General features: G+C 37.0%; 1 protein-coding gene across 26 annotated transcripts in view; it reads right to left on the minus strand.

Annotated features, from left to right (window-relative positions):
• The window catches only part of NRXN3 (neurexin 3), a 979,419-nt gene that overhangs the window by 12,489 nt on the left and 949,580 nt on the right, over window positions 1–17,350 (minus strand). Inside the window, exon 23 of one of the 26 annotated variants that reach the window (XR_014693677.1) lies at window positions 4,384–4,474. The exons of 24 other annotated variants lie outside the window; for them this stretch is intronic. Coding sequence is in view for 1 of the 2 variants with exons in the window: in XM_084521423.1 (XP_084377549.1) it covers window positions 3,741–3,844 (104 nt within the window). In the remaining variant the exon portion in view is untranslated. Of the gene's footprint in view, window positions 1–17; window positions 3,845–4,383; window positions 4,475–17,350 lie in introns of those variants that run through there. One more of the 26 variants, XM_084521423.1, reaches the window with a different exon arrangement.

A 17,350-nucleotide genomic window follows, 5' to 3' on the forward strand; every position in this document is an offset into this window, starting at 1 on the left:
AGGTCAGAAGGGAAAAGGGTAAGGAGAAGTCATAAACTATATTGGGACATAGTTTGCATCCTGACTATGATCTTGTATTTGTATTAAATGCACAGAACACGTAGAACCCCAACCACTTGCCCTTAAGCTGGACCTAATTCTCTAGTGTATTCCCAAAATGAGTGGGTATTTTTGCACCCAGACTGGACTTATTACCTGTAAGTGCTGATCAGCTTGAGTAAAGGGTGAAGAATTAATTAATTATATTAATTCTCATAAACATACTCTACTATACAGGAAACTGCTATTGCTGTAGTGAACATTTGTTCATGTTGGTGAGCAGTTATTCAGACATGCTGTACATGACCACTTCTGGGAGCCCACCACTGCCACAATAGGATAGCAGAATTAAGGTCAGCTGAGCTACTTACTGAGGTAAGCATCAGTTTGGTATGAACTGTCTGAAAGAACAAACCTGTCACTGGTGTAAGTGACAACTCAAAGTTGTGAACAATACAGTTAGTAGAATTTGGTAATAAGACCGTATAATTTTGCATAGGCAAACCTTCCAATGTTACCATTAAAACTGAGAGACTAGTTCCTCCTATGCTGCAAAAGAATTTACAGTTCAAGAAGATATTGCCACTCAGTCCTATCAGTTACTTAAACTGCATGCCAAATACTCTTTGTTTTAGATGGGTCCTCAGATTCCTCTGAATTCTCCGGGTTTCACGTGATGTCCATATTCTTCTTGAATGAAGACCTGACATCAGAGTCCTTCTAAAAAGGAACTCAAGGTCCCAGCCTGTTTTTCTTAACATTTTAGGAACGGGAAAACATTATATATAAAGCTTTGAACCCTGTTTATGCTGAATCTCTCCATGAGGTATGAAAAATATACTGTAAGCACTGCATGTACCCTAGGTTTCCATCAGGAATGCCAACATTTTTGCTTCATAACCATTCTTAAAGGTCATGCTACCACCAGTCAGTGGAAGTGGGTGACAATCTTGAATTTCTGGTATAAATGGGACTATCCACCTTGAAAATATTGTCAGTAGCTCTTCTGTATAAATTTGATAAAAACAACAGGTAGGATGTTTTAGTACTTATTAACATGAGAGGAAATAGTACCTCTAAACCACTGAGAGTTCAGTATTAATTCTGGGGAACGCTGAATAAGAATAAATGACTAAAAAAAAATAGCCCAGTTTGTTCTTAGATACATTACTGAAAAGTGTCTAGTTCCGAGAGGAGTTATATGAGAAGACCCTCAGCTCCTACTTCAGAAGTGATGAGGTTGTGCTGAATACTAGCACAGTGCTTCCATAGCTGGAATGTACTATGCCTGTGCTGGAGGACTGCACTGGAACTATCTACTACATCCCTCCAGAAAGCATGTTAGAAAGGGAAGTCGGTCAACCAAGGAAGAGGAAACCTGGTCAGGGTAGTCTCAGGGACAGAACGTGTAGGTTACAGGAAGCAAAATATTGGCCTACATAGGATATTTTTGGGCATTCATTTGTGGATCAGAAAGGACTGACTATGAATAGAAAACAATGACAGAAGTGAGGCCTTTGCAGACCTCACTGGAAATTTTTATTTGGTCACATTTCAAGGTTAGTGTCCCTGGACACCACTCCCTACCAGGATTCTCAGCTTCTGGTTTAATTGTACTTAGGAAGTTTCACAATGAGGCATTTAAGCTTTGAATTTTAATCAGTATCTGTCGTGACTTGCAGCTGGATTTTCAGAGCAGTGAAATGTCCCCCTTCAGCACATTAGCACTGAGTGCCTTCTCTTTGATGCAAAACAGACCGGAAGGCATGGGGTCTGGTTGCCAACTGTGAAGTCTATGTCAGGCCACTTAAGTAAATACTTATGCCCTATTTGACAACAGATGCCTAACTCATTGCGTGAGGGCCTGGAAAAGCCTTCTACTGCCTAAAAGATCAAAAGGACTAAAGAACCACAACTGGGGCCAGACACACTTAAAGAGATGACAAGATTTTGAGAAGGAAATCTTGATGTTTGTTAGGCTCTAAAGACGATTTAAGAGTGCTAAGCAATTCTTTCCCCACTTGGTCAACGCATAGGTGCTTGAACAGAAAAAGCGTGTTTTGGAAAATCTGGGCCCAGCAATTACTACTAATTACAGAAAAAACCTCCCAAGTCTTTTCAAAATCTAGCTCTTACTAGCCAAAAGTTGATGTTCTAATTTGAGAACTGGAAGCCAAATGTTCCCACATGAAGCTACACAGACAATATGTTATTACTTAACATTTACAAATTATTCCCTCAAAAAAACAAAGATTAAAAAAGTATAGCCATTGCACCCTTTTTGTACTTTCAAACCTTCAGGCAGACAGGACTAGGAAGAGAGGCAGCTATGCTATGAAGGGTTACAGACTGTCTTGAAAGATTGGGCCATATGGCCAAATGTTCCAAATGAAAAATTCTACATTTAAAAAAAATAAGGTATTTTTTCAAAAAGTCCCTTGTTCATCATGCTTAATTATACAGTTGTATTTTTTCACTTTTTGTTTTTAAGTTGCATTTTGAAAGGATTCTGCTGAAGGCAGTCAATACTTCTCCATGTTACAGAGCATGATTATAGATGGTAAATTAGGATCTGCATTACTGTCTCTGGGTTCAGGCTAACACCTAGAACTGCAGTATCTTCTACCACTCTAGTCTTCAGGCTCCATCTCTTCCCTAACACAATGAAAACTACATTATTTGAGTACCGTGCACTGCAACACAAACCTATCAAAATACCTCATTAACAACTAACAGCTAACAGCTGCTTCTTACCTAGCTGTCCAGCAACACTGTCAATACACTATAAATATCCAGGATTCCTATAAGCAGGAAATAATACGATCATAAGTTTTTCCTTATTCGGGGTATTTTCCTTTCTTTCTGTATTTTTTATGTGCAGCAATTGCAAAAATAGGATGAGGCCAGAATATTTATTTATTTATTGTACTTTGACCTAATTAGAATGGGACCCAAGACAGTGGCAAACAGTAATATGCATTTCACCACTGTGTAATCCAGCCTTCCAAACTCCTGTTACCTTTGTGAATTTACTTTGTACACAAGGCAGCACCCTCTCTGGGTCATTTAAAGCCATATGCTTTGAGCAAGGATGCTAATGACATACTTCTAAGCAGCTGATACTATCAAAACATTACTTAAAACAAATAGAGAATTTCCACCGAACTGAAAGTGTTCACTTTTCTGTAAAACGTTTACAGAAATAGGGCCTTGTTAGCTATGCACCTGCTTTTAGCTTCAAGAGGTGTTGGCAGCAGTTTCTTCTCTGGCTAGAATATTTTGGTAGCAGAAATATATGATAAATAGATAAGGGGAAAAAAGCTCTGCAAAAAATCCACACCTCATTTCTGTACGTCAAGGAAGAGAAGAATCTTCCCAATTTCCAATGATTTCTCCATAAAAGAATACAAACACAAATGGAGACTGTTTAAGAATGCTCTGTAGCTGTTTAAAAATTAGTGAATTTACCACTTCCTAATATAAACACTAGAATTGCTAGAGCTATTAAACTTGATCAAATTAAGGATCTAATTAGCCTAATATTCTATCTCTAACAGACCGAAAAGTGATTTAGTGAAGAATATAAGAACAAGGAATGTATACAGCAGTGCTTCCCGCATACAGTGCTTCTTTACCTTCTGACAGTCATCCTGTTTAGGCATTTTCTGGGATGAAGGTCATAGTAAAGACCACAACAGCTACTAAGTGTGTACCCAATTTTTAACAATACTTACATGTTGACCGAAGATCCAAATAGAAACCCTAGTAGCTCTAGATGAAACATGGCTTTTCTGATCGTCCCCAACTCAGGCATTGTCAAAAAAAAAAAAAAAAAAAAAGTGATCTCATTTAAGGGGAAAATGGGAGAAAGTAGGCAGAAGAGGGGGAAGATTGTTCTCCAAGACAGGGTCCCAGTGAGAAGACAAACTCTGGGGGATTCTGGCAGGAATCTGGGAAGTGGTGTTTCTAGGTGGTGCTTCCTGCTGGTAGTAACTCCCAAACTCCCACAGCAACCTGTTACTTCTTGAATGCTTTTAACCTTTCTCAGAGTAATATTTTTCAGACATAGAGCCAAACAAATGTGTAATGGACCACAAATAACAAACAATTTGTAGATTAACAGGAGTAAAATATTAATTTTTAAGGCAACTCCTCCTCCCAAATCAGACTAAAAATCCATTTGTGGGATTTTTATCTGCTATTTACACCAATGTAAATTGTAACAGAAGAGTGCCAGCTTAGCTGTCCAGTAAAAAAACAAACAAACAAAACATACAAACAAACAAACAAAAAAAACAAAACAAAACAAAACAAAAAAAAAAAAAACAGAGAAAGGAGCGTTACCTAGGAAGGGAAAGTTGTATCACTTTCCTTTTACCAGTTGTTTGTACCAGCAAAATCCTCTCTCATTCTAAGCCTATAGATGCATAGGGAGCTACAGAAATAAGAAAAGCAATCTGTATTAATAATGCCTACATGGGCACCACTCACACAGTGCCACATAACACCTTGTTTGGTTTCACATGTAAGAATTAATGAGGTTTCTTTATAGCAATGAGTAGCTAGAAAACTATCAAATATGAAAACACATTTACAGGTATCGAAAGCTAAGGAAATAATAAGGCTAAACTGCCACAGCTTTGAGGGAAAAGACTTTTTCAGGTGTTTGCCATAAGCTTATTACCTTTTCACTTTCTGAACCAAAGAGTATTTTGATGCTTCCAGAGCTAAGCAGCCCATCCAATATCACTGACCTGAAAGCATTCTTTCTGTGCTTCTCTACTCAACCATCTCCTTCTCCTCTCAGAAGCAGCTGATATGTTTTTTTGAAAGACTTAAGACTGACATTTGTAATCAGCCCAGCTATGTTTTTTTTTTTTCCTTTTTTTTTTTTTTTTTTCTTTTTATGTAAAGCTAAACTTATTTAATCCTGAGAGTCAGTCCCATGGGAAGAAATCTTTCTAAATCCTGAGGGATTTTGCAACCACTACTAGATCCTTGTACTGACAAACTCAGTAACAGAACTCTGTCAAATAATTTGAGTGCGAGCAGGAATAGTTTACTGTTTTTGGTCTAAACCCATACAGCAAAAGTTTACTGTGTATTAATGGCATACTAAAATGTCCATATGTTTTTGCTTATCTACAAACAGAAAAGAGCACAGGTATTTCAGCGTTCCTTCCTTTCTTCAGCATACACAGCCACAAAACACCTAGATAAAAATATCAGTTTGCCACAATGCTAATTAATACTGTACGAATACCATATTCCTTTTTGGTACATATAGCCCAAGAAATCTTACAGTGTCACACCATTTAATATTAATTTTTGAAATGTATCCAGGAAACAAATCAAGGCAACACTCAAGTATGCTGGCTAAGGGCTTGGTAGGTACGTTTGCATATGAAACTTGTGTCTTAGAAAAGTTACAGGAGATAATTACGTGGAAAGATTGAAGAATTTAGGAAGTAATTTGAATGCCCAAATCCTAAAAGAGACCTGAAATGCATGTCTATGTATGGGGTGTGTGCCATACTGAGATATTTAATAAAAATACTATCTGCTTGGCTGTCATAAAAATATTCTCCTAGGTGCCACTAAATTGCAACCACATAAAGGTCTAGATACTTCATGAATGTTGTTTTGTAGCTAACCTTACTGTTGACTCTACATTATCCTCTGTGGGAGTTGTACATACAAGTTTACCAATGCCTAGCATTTATTCCTATGACCCCCTCCAGTTATACATAATTACTCATAAATATATTTTCATATTTGGTCCTTTAACATTAAGTCATTTCTGGTAAACTTCAGAGATAAGCAGGAGCCATTTCCAGTGCATCATTTTTACTTACTTGGATGCTAGGCTACATTCCCCATTTTTGTTCATCCCTCAGCTAGTGTAACTGTGTTACATTCTCAGGTTGTGTACAGTGTCCAGCCGTAAGTGACTCAATGGAAGGAGTTTCCTCCCTTGCTTTCTGAGAGGAGGATCCAAACCACAGAGGATTCACTGTTAAAAGGTTTTTCTCACAATCAATTTAAAAACTCTTCTGATTGTGGTGTAGTGCTCCTACTTCTGTCTTCAAGATTCCCTCTTATTTTAGTATTTCTTGTTCCTCTTACAGACATAAATCAGTGCTGGGAAGAACCTGCATTTGCAGCTTGCATGCAGAGATTGTTCTTGTGCTTTTATCTTGGAGCTGTAAACAAAACAATGCTAAACAAAACCAGACAAAAATGTTGTCCACTTCTTGGTTAGTTGAGTAATCCAGGATCATCCCAGACACCACTTCTCTCTCCAAAAGACATTCAAGATCTAGAGATTTCACTTTCAAAGTGTCTTTAGTGAGGCAGCTGCAGCTTATTCTTGAGTATACATGGGAAACTATTACTACAGACCTTTAACAAGTACCTTTAACAATGTACACCCCAAACTAAGGAAATATTTTGTAAGCTGTAGAAGAAAACAGGTACGTTAATGAATGAGAATAAACTGGGCAATCAGAAACTGTGATTAATTCCATCTAAAAACAACACGATTTCCCTGGAAATGGTATCAAGTCAAATATTGCACTAACTGAGAAGAAACATTAAACTAGGTGTCCATTCAGTGCTCTGAACATCAGTCCCCAGTTAAATCTGGAGTGAAGAGAATTTACATTGTGATGGCTGAGGAGAAGCTCTCCCCAGAAGGCTTTGAACAAGGTTCATTTACATGTGCCTTCAAACCTAAACTTCTTTCACTAATGAATGTTACTGAAAAAGGCACATTATGTATATATGTATGCATATTGTCTTCTATTGAATTTGATCCCTTTTATATCCATTCCTATCCTTTATGACTCATTCAAAATCATGCAGAAAACCTGTGATAAATCAGAGACTCAAACCACAGCTTTCCAATGATGGATTATCCAGTGGTATTGCCCTGCTTATAAAGTTACTCTACTTTGGCTACTGGATGTCCAAGTATGTTCTTTCTTCTGTGGATTGACTTGGAGTAATGTTATTCCCATATCAAAACTGAAAGAAAACAAGCAAAAAAATGGTAGTTTCCGTAATGGAAGTTAAATCTTGAAAGTGCAAAATACTACCAGGGAATTAACTACGCAGGACAAAGCTCTAAATAATGCTGAGAAAAATGCTTAAGTGCCTGTTGCTGCAGTTAAAATGAATTAGACAGGGGCTAACAGAAAATTTTGATGTTTTTTCCCTACAAGAAATCATTGGGACTCCAGAATTGAGGATAAGTCCTTCAAAGTCCTCTTCAGTCAAGTACAAGTCAAAATATTTCTCATAATTAATATGAGGATTCAGCCCCACAGCCATGCTGAAAAGGCTAGACCAAATTCCCTATCAGTAAAATGAGGTGATGCTCAGTACACCAAGTCTTTGTGTAATACCTGGATACCTGTGGAGGAAAAATGATATGTTACTGTTATATGCTATGAGACTGTTACTGATGAGAAGATCACTACCAAACTGACTGGTAAGAGGTTCTACTAAAATACCGCTGGGAAGTGGTAGAAAATCCCAGGTAGAAATGATGATTTAGAGTAAGCTGAAATAAATACAACCACAATTCTTTGTCTGAAAAGCAAGAGAAGGGAACACCAACCTTTTGAGCAGTATGTTAGGTGTTGTTCTCTCACATCAGTTCAGAGAATGTGTGATTCTCTTCCCTTTTGATTGTGCTAATGTTTGAATGCACCACAATCCTCTTGGGACCTCAAGCAGAAGTGTTTGGAGACAGAATGGCAATGATTATCAATCTGTGCTTTGAAGTCAGTTCCACTAGGCAGCACTTGTCACTGCATCAGAAATACAATAGAGCCAAGTAATGTATGAACTATCTAGCTCTGAAACACTGCAGGGGAGCCCTTTGTAAAGTAGCTTTCAACATGTGAGCTAGTTCTGTCTATCACTTGGAAAAGACAAGAGGGGATATTACTGTGATCCAGGCATTTTGGGATGGATTTTTGGCAGGATTTTTTGTTTGTTTGTTTGTTTGTTTTTATGGGCAAGTTTAATACTGCTGGGAAGTGCAGGAGCATAAAGAGAGAGGGTCGTTTTTGCAGATGTCTTTTTGAAAGTTCAGGATTACAGTGGTGAAAGGCTGCTGCAGGCAAGTTTGAATCCTCTTTTTCAACACAGTGAATGACTGGAATAAACTCTACAGCGATTCAGGAGCCAAAGCTTTAAGCTGTTTATCAGAGGTTGCATTATAGCAAGAAAGTGGCTGAGAAGGGTATTTACTTTGCTTGCACAACGAATTGGATTAAAGGAGAAACATGTCATTGCAAAAGTTAACCTTATTTAATATTGATGATAATGATCATACTTCAGAGTACTTTAGGACAGTAAAGATAATATAGCCGTGAATAAAATTGAGGAACTGGACAACAAAATTCTTCAGGCCCATTCAGACCCTAAGGGCTTTATGAACAAAATTCAGGATGACTGACTTCTGCTACTGATTAATTCTGCTCTGCACCGGAAAGCTAGGTGGCCTTGATATTCACTCTCCCTTATCTTCACGCCACAATAAGATAAAGTATATCACACTATCACAAATGTTTAATTGTTTTCTTTGAGGCATTGGTGAAGCACTAGATTGCAAATATACATTTTTTTTTAATAGAGCAGTTAATATTCATAGGCCAGTGGTGCAGGTCAGATTGCTGTTGAATCACTATTTGAAGAGATATATAGTCATACACTTAAATATGTTTTCCATGAGACTGCTTACTGTATTACCTGAAATATTTACATTTAAATTTTAAGGTCATTGTTAGAAAATCAGCTAAAAGACTTGACTTTGCATAGCTATTAACCATCATGTCTTTGCTTCATGGTTTGGTAATTCACAGGAGCATAACAATCATGAATACCTGTGAAATGAAAGTTAACTGCAAACCAAGCCTAATAGGATGAAATGTTAATTAAAAGAAGCTAAAAAAAAAAAACTTATCACATTAGGTCTTCCTCTGCTATGAAGTAAGACATTATGCTGTTAGATTTTAATAGGGAAGTCTATTACTTTCTCATAGACTCTAATTTCCTTTATCTGTGCAAGCCACAAAATTTTCTCATACAGATTTTTTTTCCCCAGTAAATTTATTATTCCTTTTCATATTCTTATACACATGATGTTCTTAAGCACAATCAAAACAGTGATGGAACTGGAAATATTGTGTTAAAAGAACAAACACTTTATTTGTGTAATTCTGCTATTGGCAAAACCTGCAAATGCGAACTTTATGAATGAATTGAAAAGCTGTTGAAATTCTAGCCTTAGTGCCCTGAGGTTTACTGACATATTAGAGTAGTAGTGAACAGCACTGTTTTGAAGTTAGAAGAAAAGTTCCACAATTCAAAAGACTCATTATAAACACTTGGACATGTATGGCTCCTTCCTTGCCTTCTGCAAAAGGACACTAAGCATGAGCAGGCACGTGGACCAACAACATGCTGGAGAAAAACTGGTAGAATTGCCTGTCATTACCAGTGCCTAAACAATGCATGCCAGTCTTTAATGGCAAATTTAAGTGTGTAATGCAAGCTGTCTTCTTTTCATAACCTTCCATGGCACTGAGTTATTCATCAAAATGGAGGCATGTCAGAAGTCAAATTATCAGCTGCTCAATTTCAACTGCATGTTAAACAGGCACATGCATAAGACACTCTCCTTCTCAACACTTAATTATTTCAGATGTCTCATTCTTGCACATGCGGATACCCCATGTTTTCAGACCTTTGTCTTTGGCTGTTTATTGGCTAATGAATTTATACAAGGAACTTGAAAGTGCCATTGCCACACTGTAGCTCCATCCCAATTTCATATTATTATCTTATTTTACTACCAGCTAATTTAGAAGTGGTAACAATAGTATAAAAATGTAGAAAAAGAGAACCAAGCATCAATTCAAATATATAACTACAAAGAAAGAGAAGAATTCTTTTCAAAAAAAAAAAAAAGAAAGCTGCATGTGCTCTATCTTCATAGGAAGAGAGACAGTGCACAGGGTTAACTGGAAAAGTACTTCATTTCTGCTCTTTGCCCAGCTTTACTTTTCCCTTAGAAAAACACATTCCACTTTGAAAATCCTGCCATGGGGTTCCATGCTTATTATGTCTCAGTGGATGCATTTTCAACTTAAAAAATATTTGATCTATTTCCAGCTTAAAAAATATTCTTCATACCAACTCTCTGCCAACTTAATCTGGGATCTGAGTCAAGTTCAGGTCTCCTATCATTACCACTCATAAATAAAGACTGCAGGTCAAAGTATGCCCTCAACAACCTTGGAGCTACCCTATTGCCTTCGGTGGTGACACAGAAATATTACTGACTGAACTTGTAATTAGGATGTGGGTAAAGGGCTCCACTGAAGTAGTGAGAAACAGACTGGAACCCAGCCTTTGTCCCAGTGCTGCATGGGCTCTGCAGGGGCTAACAGGATACAAAACCATTAAAGCCAGTGGACCAGACTCTAGAAGCAAACGCACATATAGGTGGGAATGAGGAAAGGCTTGACTGCTCATCTAGAGCTTTGACATAAAGCCATATGTGAAATTGTTCATTTTGTTTTAACAAATATGGATTTTTGTAAGGAAAAAATCATTTTATTCAGAAACATTCCTTCCCCATTGCTAGTGCAGTTCTTCTTTTAACACCAGTAATACTTTTTCCTCCTCCCTCCTATGCAAATTCTACGTGTTCTACAAATCCTTTTCTCCATGCGTCTGACCAACTTTCTCCACGTATCTCAACTAAAGCTTGTTACTGAGACACCTAAGGAAACATCCTTCTAACTTCTCTGATTTCAGTATTTATAAAACGGGGACAAGAGTATTCATTCATCTTATAATAGCACTTTCCAATACCTGCTAAACATTTTCAGTTTGAGATAAACAATGTTACTGAAGTACCTACAGTCCATTTCTGGTCAAACACTGCACCAGCCATACAGGGCTTGGTGTTCTGTCAGATAAGACTGAGACGATCCGAAATATTATCAGACGATGAAAAAAATGGAAGTTGCAATGGCTTACTTCAAAGACAGTAAATACTTTCTAAGCAAGAGCAGGCTTCATCTCTTATCTCTTCTAGAATATCAATGTGCAGAGAACAGATGCACCAACTGGGCTCAAAAATTAAATACAACTCAGAAGCTGCCTGGTCTCAGAAAACCAACAGGCATGTCTATGTATTCAAACCATGTAGAATAAAGTAGAGCATTTTAATGAAATACAGTAAGAAACATGGATGATATTTTTCTTTATACTGATGCTTTCTACTTTAATTAACCCCAGTAAAAACTGAAGCCACTAAACATTTCACAGAATCAGGCTGCCAGCTTTTCCAGCCATGTGGTTAATGAAATTAGTAATTATGCATGCGTATGCATACAAACTGGATTTTTTTTGAAATTTTTGACCATGAAAATATTTAATTTGCATCCAGATTCCAAACTGCTAGGGAGATCCAACTGCTGACTACTTCCTTTTCCACAACAAAATAAACATCACATTCATAAATGCTTTGGACAAAAGGTTTGGAAGAGATTTATAAACAAGTGAGGAATGCAGTGAAAAAGTTCTGCTGTTACCATTTTATGCCAATTACCTAAATTAGTCTCTCAGGAATTCCTTCTGCATACAGATTTTTTTCATGCATGTAATGAATTTCATAATTCACTGCTTCTGATCTGACATTTAGGTCTGGTAAACTACCCTACATTTAAACTTAAGAGACTCACCTGCCACAATTTTACACTGATAATAATGCTTCTATGCATTATTTCCAACTTATTTTGGCATTAGGGTAGAGCAAGGGCATAATTTCTTACAGTAGACTCACAGACCTGAAATATGACATGCAGTCCATCTCCTAGGGACCAATAGAGGGTATTACCAGCACTCCATTTTCACAGCTGAGATATTCGCTACAACTGTTTGAAATCTGTCACCATATTCTGTGACTGAATAATACTTTTTTTATATCTATGCTTACATACATATCTATATATACATGATCACACACATATATTATATACACACATATATGCAAACATATGTATTTCCCTCAATTCCTATTTCCAGTACCTTTCCCACTGCTCCAGTCAGAGACGCAGAGCTCATATGTTCTGGATTTTATAAAAATATACATTTTTATATAAAAAGGAAACTGAATTTGTCATCCCTTAATCCTCTGTTGCAGAGAATCTCTTTCCTCCACACCAGCTCCCTACGCTTATTAAGCTTTCCAACTATTTTCAGAACTCAGGCTTTATAAGCAGAGGCTTCACTGTAATGGAGCAGAGAGATAACAGTGCCTCTCTACACAGCTTTGTCACTGCTACCCCTGAAATGATGTGTAGAGCTCTATGCATTTCATTACCAGAAAAGAATAGCACAACACAAAACAAAAGAGAAAACTGATAAAGAACTGCTGTTCAACAAGGAACAATGATCATTGCTCTAAGCTCATGTCTGAAATCTTTAACTTCACACTAGATAGCTCATTTGTCTTGTTTTTCATTTGCTGAAATATCAGTTGTATAAGAAAATTAATGTAATATGACATACCACAGTAAAAACTGTCATTGCCCTAACATGACTGGATCCCCAGAAAAATGACCTCCTGGAGTGTGTATCTGACAAAAGGTTTAAGAAATATGTAGGATCAAAATGCAACCTTTGTTTAAAAGTGAAGGACAGATTAAGTGGGGTTTGAATGTGAAAGAAGAATTAAGACTCCAAGGTCTTATACCAAGTCTTGCCTTTCACATGGTCCTTAAGAGCCCAGTCCACAAAAGGATTAACTATCTCTTGTCAGTGTATAAATCTAAAATTTAGATCTTTGAAGTAAGTGCTCAGCTGTACTAACATTCACAAAGCTCCTCTCAGATGCTGGATAAAATATTGTAATACAGCTGTAAAACTGGACATTCACACGTGCAACCATTCCCAGGATCCAACTGCTAAAATTCTTTTTAAACAAACACGTTGAACTTGTAGCTGGCATCAGAAATTAAAACCCCTAAAATACAGGAAACAAAATTGTTTTTATAGAGATTTTAAGGCAAAAGCGATAGGTATCAATACCCACTGATACTCCATCATAGATCTGGGCCTTCACAAAATGTCTGTTTTAGGAGTACTAATGACTGTTGCTTCATTTGGTGCTCAGCTTCTTAATTACTGACCTTTAGTGGAAACTAAGCAAATTTGCTATGGAAAAAGAAAGAAAACAGCTCAAGTTCCTCAGGACACTGTAAACATTTCCATGTGAAGACAGTTTTCTCACACTAGGAACCGCTAGCCTGGCAGCTCCCAGGACTTAAGCTATCTGAACTGGCAGCTTGTGTCTGGACACTCACCACCTACAAGATGGGCCAACAGAAAACTCATAACTTGCCACCCGGAAGGAAAGGTCATCTGGGAGGCAAAGAAAACGTCCCCAGAAAAACAATGAGTTCACTAATTTGAGGTATAGATGACAGAGAAATGTTTTTCCTATGCTATCATTTCTTTGTGTTTGTCACAGAGAGCATTGCCCGAACCTACAGAGCAGTGTTTAAGCACCTTGGCAGAGAAAGCAAGAAGGCAAGCTACCTGAGCAGGTTCCCCCAACTGGTGGGGTGTGGAGTGAGCATTACTAGCAGAGTGAGCTAGACACACAAATGGCTGCTTTCATCTTTAAATGATTCTGCTATTAGAATAGAGGTGCTCCGGGCATAACATTTGCAGATTGTTTTACCAGCTGTTTCTAAAAATACTATGTTAGTGAAGGAGAGGTATTTTCCTCTCCCTCCAAAATCATTTTTGTTTGCCTTTCCTTTGCAAGGGAAAAGCAACAGATATGGAATCCAGCATATGCTGGAAAGATCACACAGCTTCAGGGATGGACTTTTACCGGTGCTGTTCAAAATATAATGACAAGCTATGAATGAAACAACTGAAGATGCTGAAATATACTACCCCAACTCGTTTGATAAATTTAATTAATGGTTGTATCCATCTAACAAAATTGATGTAGAACTAGTGACAGATGTCACTATATGGAAAAGTACAGGATCATGTTCTGGAGAGCCAAGCAAGGGAGAAAGTAACTTGAAAAACTGAAAAGAATTAGTGAAAAAACTCCTAAATTAATGAATGGTGAAGGTTATGCTAAAGAGACAAGCATACTGAAATCCCCACACAATGCTTATGACTATAAAACTTAATACATACATATAGGATACAGGATACTACTTAGCAACCTCAGCAGCGAAGTGAGTGTGTCCTAATTCATGTGAATGTAGCATATTGTGACAAAACTCTAACAAAGAAGGGCATTAAAGATCTGGAAATAAAAATAGTTACTGAGTTAAAAACAAATCCAAACAAACCAAAAAAAAACTTGCATTGTTTCCACTTGCTTCTGGGTAGTCATTTTACTTCACTTGTTTATTTTACAATTTATTCACAATTCTGAAAACCATAGAAAGAACGTTGTTCAGCAATATACATATGTACATTTTGTGGATTGTTTTTAGGATAAGAAGACCAAAAAAGTTTATTTTGCAATGAGATACTTTGTTTGAATGCGAACTTTGATTTTTTTTTTAATTAAATTTCAAAATGAAAGGAATTTTAAGATAAAAAGTTGAAAATTGCATTTTAGGGGTCATACAACATTTTCTGCAAATGAATTTGACAAAGAGGGTTCAGAAGAATTTAGTTGGTGTTCCTGCATTACTTTGCCAATACCAAATCCTTACATTTTACCAAAGAAGAATTAGCACAAAATGCTTTCAACAGCTCTTCCAGTCTCTGTATTCTGTTTGGGTTTATATGACACGTTTAATCACATGAAGTAAAGGGCGTCAGGCAAACCCCCAAAAGCTCTCAGTTGTCTTATCAGAAAACAAAGCTCAAAAGTCCTACATCATTTCATGCTCAGAGCTTGCTCACTCTGCTGTGTGGAGCATGTCCCAGTGCTTTGTTCATGGGAAGGCTAGCTATTAAATCCCACCTTCAGCCACTGGAATAAGGGCAAATCTGGTAGTATGTCCAACCCACTGTACCAAAAAAGTTCGTTTTTTCCTTTGGATACACAGATATTCCTGCTACACCGCCAAGTCACTTAACTTTCTATCCAGCTGTCAAGCCCTCCTTAATCCTCCCCACAGCTCTCTGAGTGCCCCTAATTCCCTGGCAGAGATAAGTGATTCAAAACTTGGCCGGGGGCTGACCCTTCTGCTCCTCTCGCTGCAAATTCAGATGTGTGCCTGGGGTCCTCTACCACAGACGATGCTGAGCTCTCAAACCTGAGAGCCACACTTGCCCGTGCTCACAGAATGCCTCCCCCTTCTCACTAGGATGCACTGGTTGCTTTCAGAGATATACAGAAGTGGAAGACTTGAATTAACAGAACTTAATGGGAATATGAGAAAGAGGATTAAGCAAGATACAATCTATTTGTTCCCCATTTGCTTGTAAATCTCCTAAACAAGCTTATTCTGCTCTTCTATTTCTGTTCCCCCAAATGCTCCTTTTAGCAAGAACAGAAATATAGCATTGACAGATTTATAAATATATATGTATATACAGAGAGAGAGAGAGTATGCACACATGATTTGCTATATATTAATGATCCACATTTCAACACTAAAATAATTAGAAGACAGGAGAACTACAGATTCTGGGGGAAATACAGAAATAGTAAATAAATAAAATAAAATAAAATAAAATAAAATAAAATAAAATAAAATAAAATAAAATAAAATAAAATAAAAAAATAAAAATCTCCAGGCACTCAATAGTAGACTTGTTCCTTCATGGAGAACAAGAAGGAGCAAGGAGAACATGGTGAGCAAGAAGAAAACATTGAAATTATATTTTGATACCCTGGAAAATACCTGGACTAATTACAGAGCTATTTTTGCTTTTTTTGATGTGTCAAATACAAGGTTTATGAAGCCCTCAAGATTTTAGTAGAGAAAACAATAGTCACTAAAACTAGTACCTAAAATTGGTTATACTTGTTTCAATATCAGGGGAAAAAAGAATTATTGAAATCCATTAGGAAACATGTATATAATCAAAACTATTAAGTTTAAAAATGTTTTGTATTTCTGCTCTTCTTCAGAGTCGGAATCTTTTGCCCTTTTAAAGGTGTCTGACACTCATTCTCTCATGCTGAGACAGACTGAAAGCAGTGAAGAGACAGAAGTGCTCTGAAAGAAGGTAATTTTGAGATTTTTGTATGTTTGGCTGTAAAATAGTTGTAGTTCCTCCTGAATGCCAAAAGAGGAGCCAATGATCCTTATAACACCAGTCCTGGGGACCAAACAGCTTCACTTTTTCTGAGACCCAGCAAAGTCCAAAAATGAATCTTCCTGTGTGGAGCATTCATAAGATTTTACTAACATATTTATTAGTGCAATTGAATTGAATTGCAGAATAAAATATTTTGTCCAGTTAGTGGAAATCTGAGATACCAAATCAAGTTAGTCTGGTTTCTTTCTTTCTTTTTTTTTTTTTTTTTCTTTTTTTTTTTTTTTCTCCTTCTATCCCTGGTTTCAAGACTGCCATGATCTTTGTCTCCTGCTCTTCATATGACACTCAATGCAAAATGCAAATATTAGCACTTCACATCACTCAAGATCTGGGATTCCCGGATGCTTACAGTTGGGATAAAACAGTGATTTCTAGCTCTTGTGATCAATAAATTGAAACTGAAAAAGGCAGAATTCAGGCAAAGTAGTAATCCCTTTGACCTGATTTGGTATCTTATGAACTACTTTGGTTGAAAATGGAAGGAGAATAGGTTGTACTGCTCTGCTGAAGTATCATTCCTGCTATTGTCACTCATGTGAACATCAGTATTTTCTGATACACAAGCCACCTTCAGGTCTAGGCATGATGACCAGAGGAAATATAAACAAAAGCCTTTATGAACAAAACTGTATCTCTGTCCATAGTATTAGTAAATGTTCAGCATGTTTTCTCTTTAACAGAACGTTTCCCTAATCTCCTAAAAGACTCACAGATATTATTTTTCTTCCAGAAATCAGATAGTTCATTCTTGTCTAAAGCTAATGAATTGGTTGCTATAGGCATTTAAGGGTCTAATACACATACATTTGCCTTTGAGGCAAAATCTTTCCCTGAGTCATGTGCTACCTCTTCTCTTCCACTGAATGTGTCATTGCCTATTTTTTCTTTCTTTCCATATATTTTATGAAGCTGAAAATCAAAGCTAACAGGGACAAAAAGCAAGTCCCAGCAGGTTGAAAATATCATATCTTAGTAT

This window comes from Aythya ferina, assembly GCF_964211825.1.
Source record: "Aythya ferina genome assembly, chromosome: 5".
In the NCBI taxonomy this organism is placed as follows: Eukaryota; Metazoa; Chordata; class Aves; order Anseriformes; family Anatidae; genus Aythya; species Aythya ferina.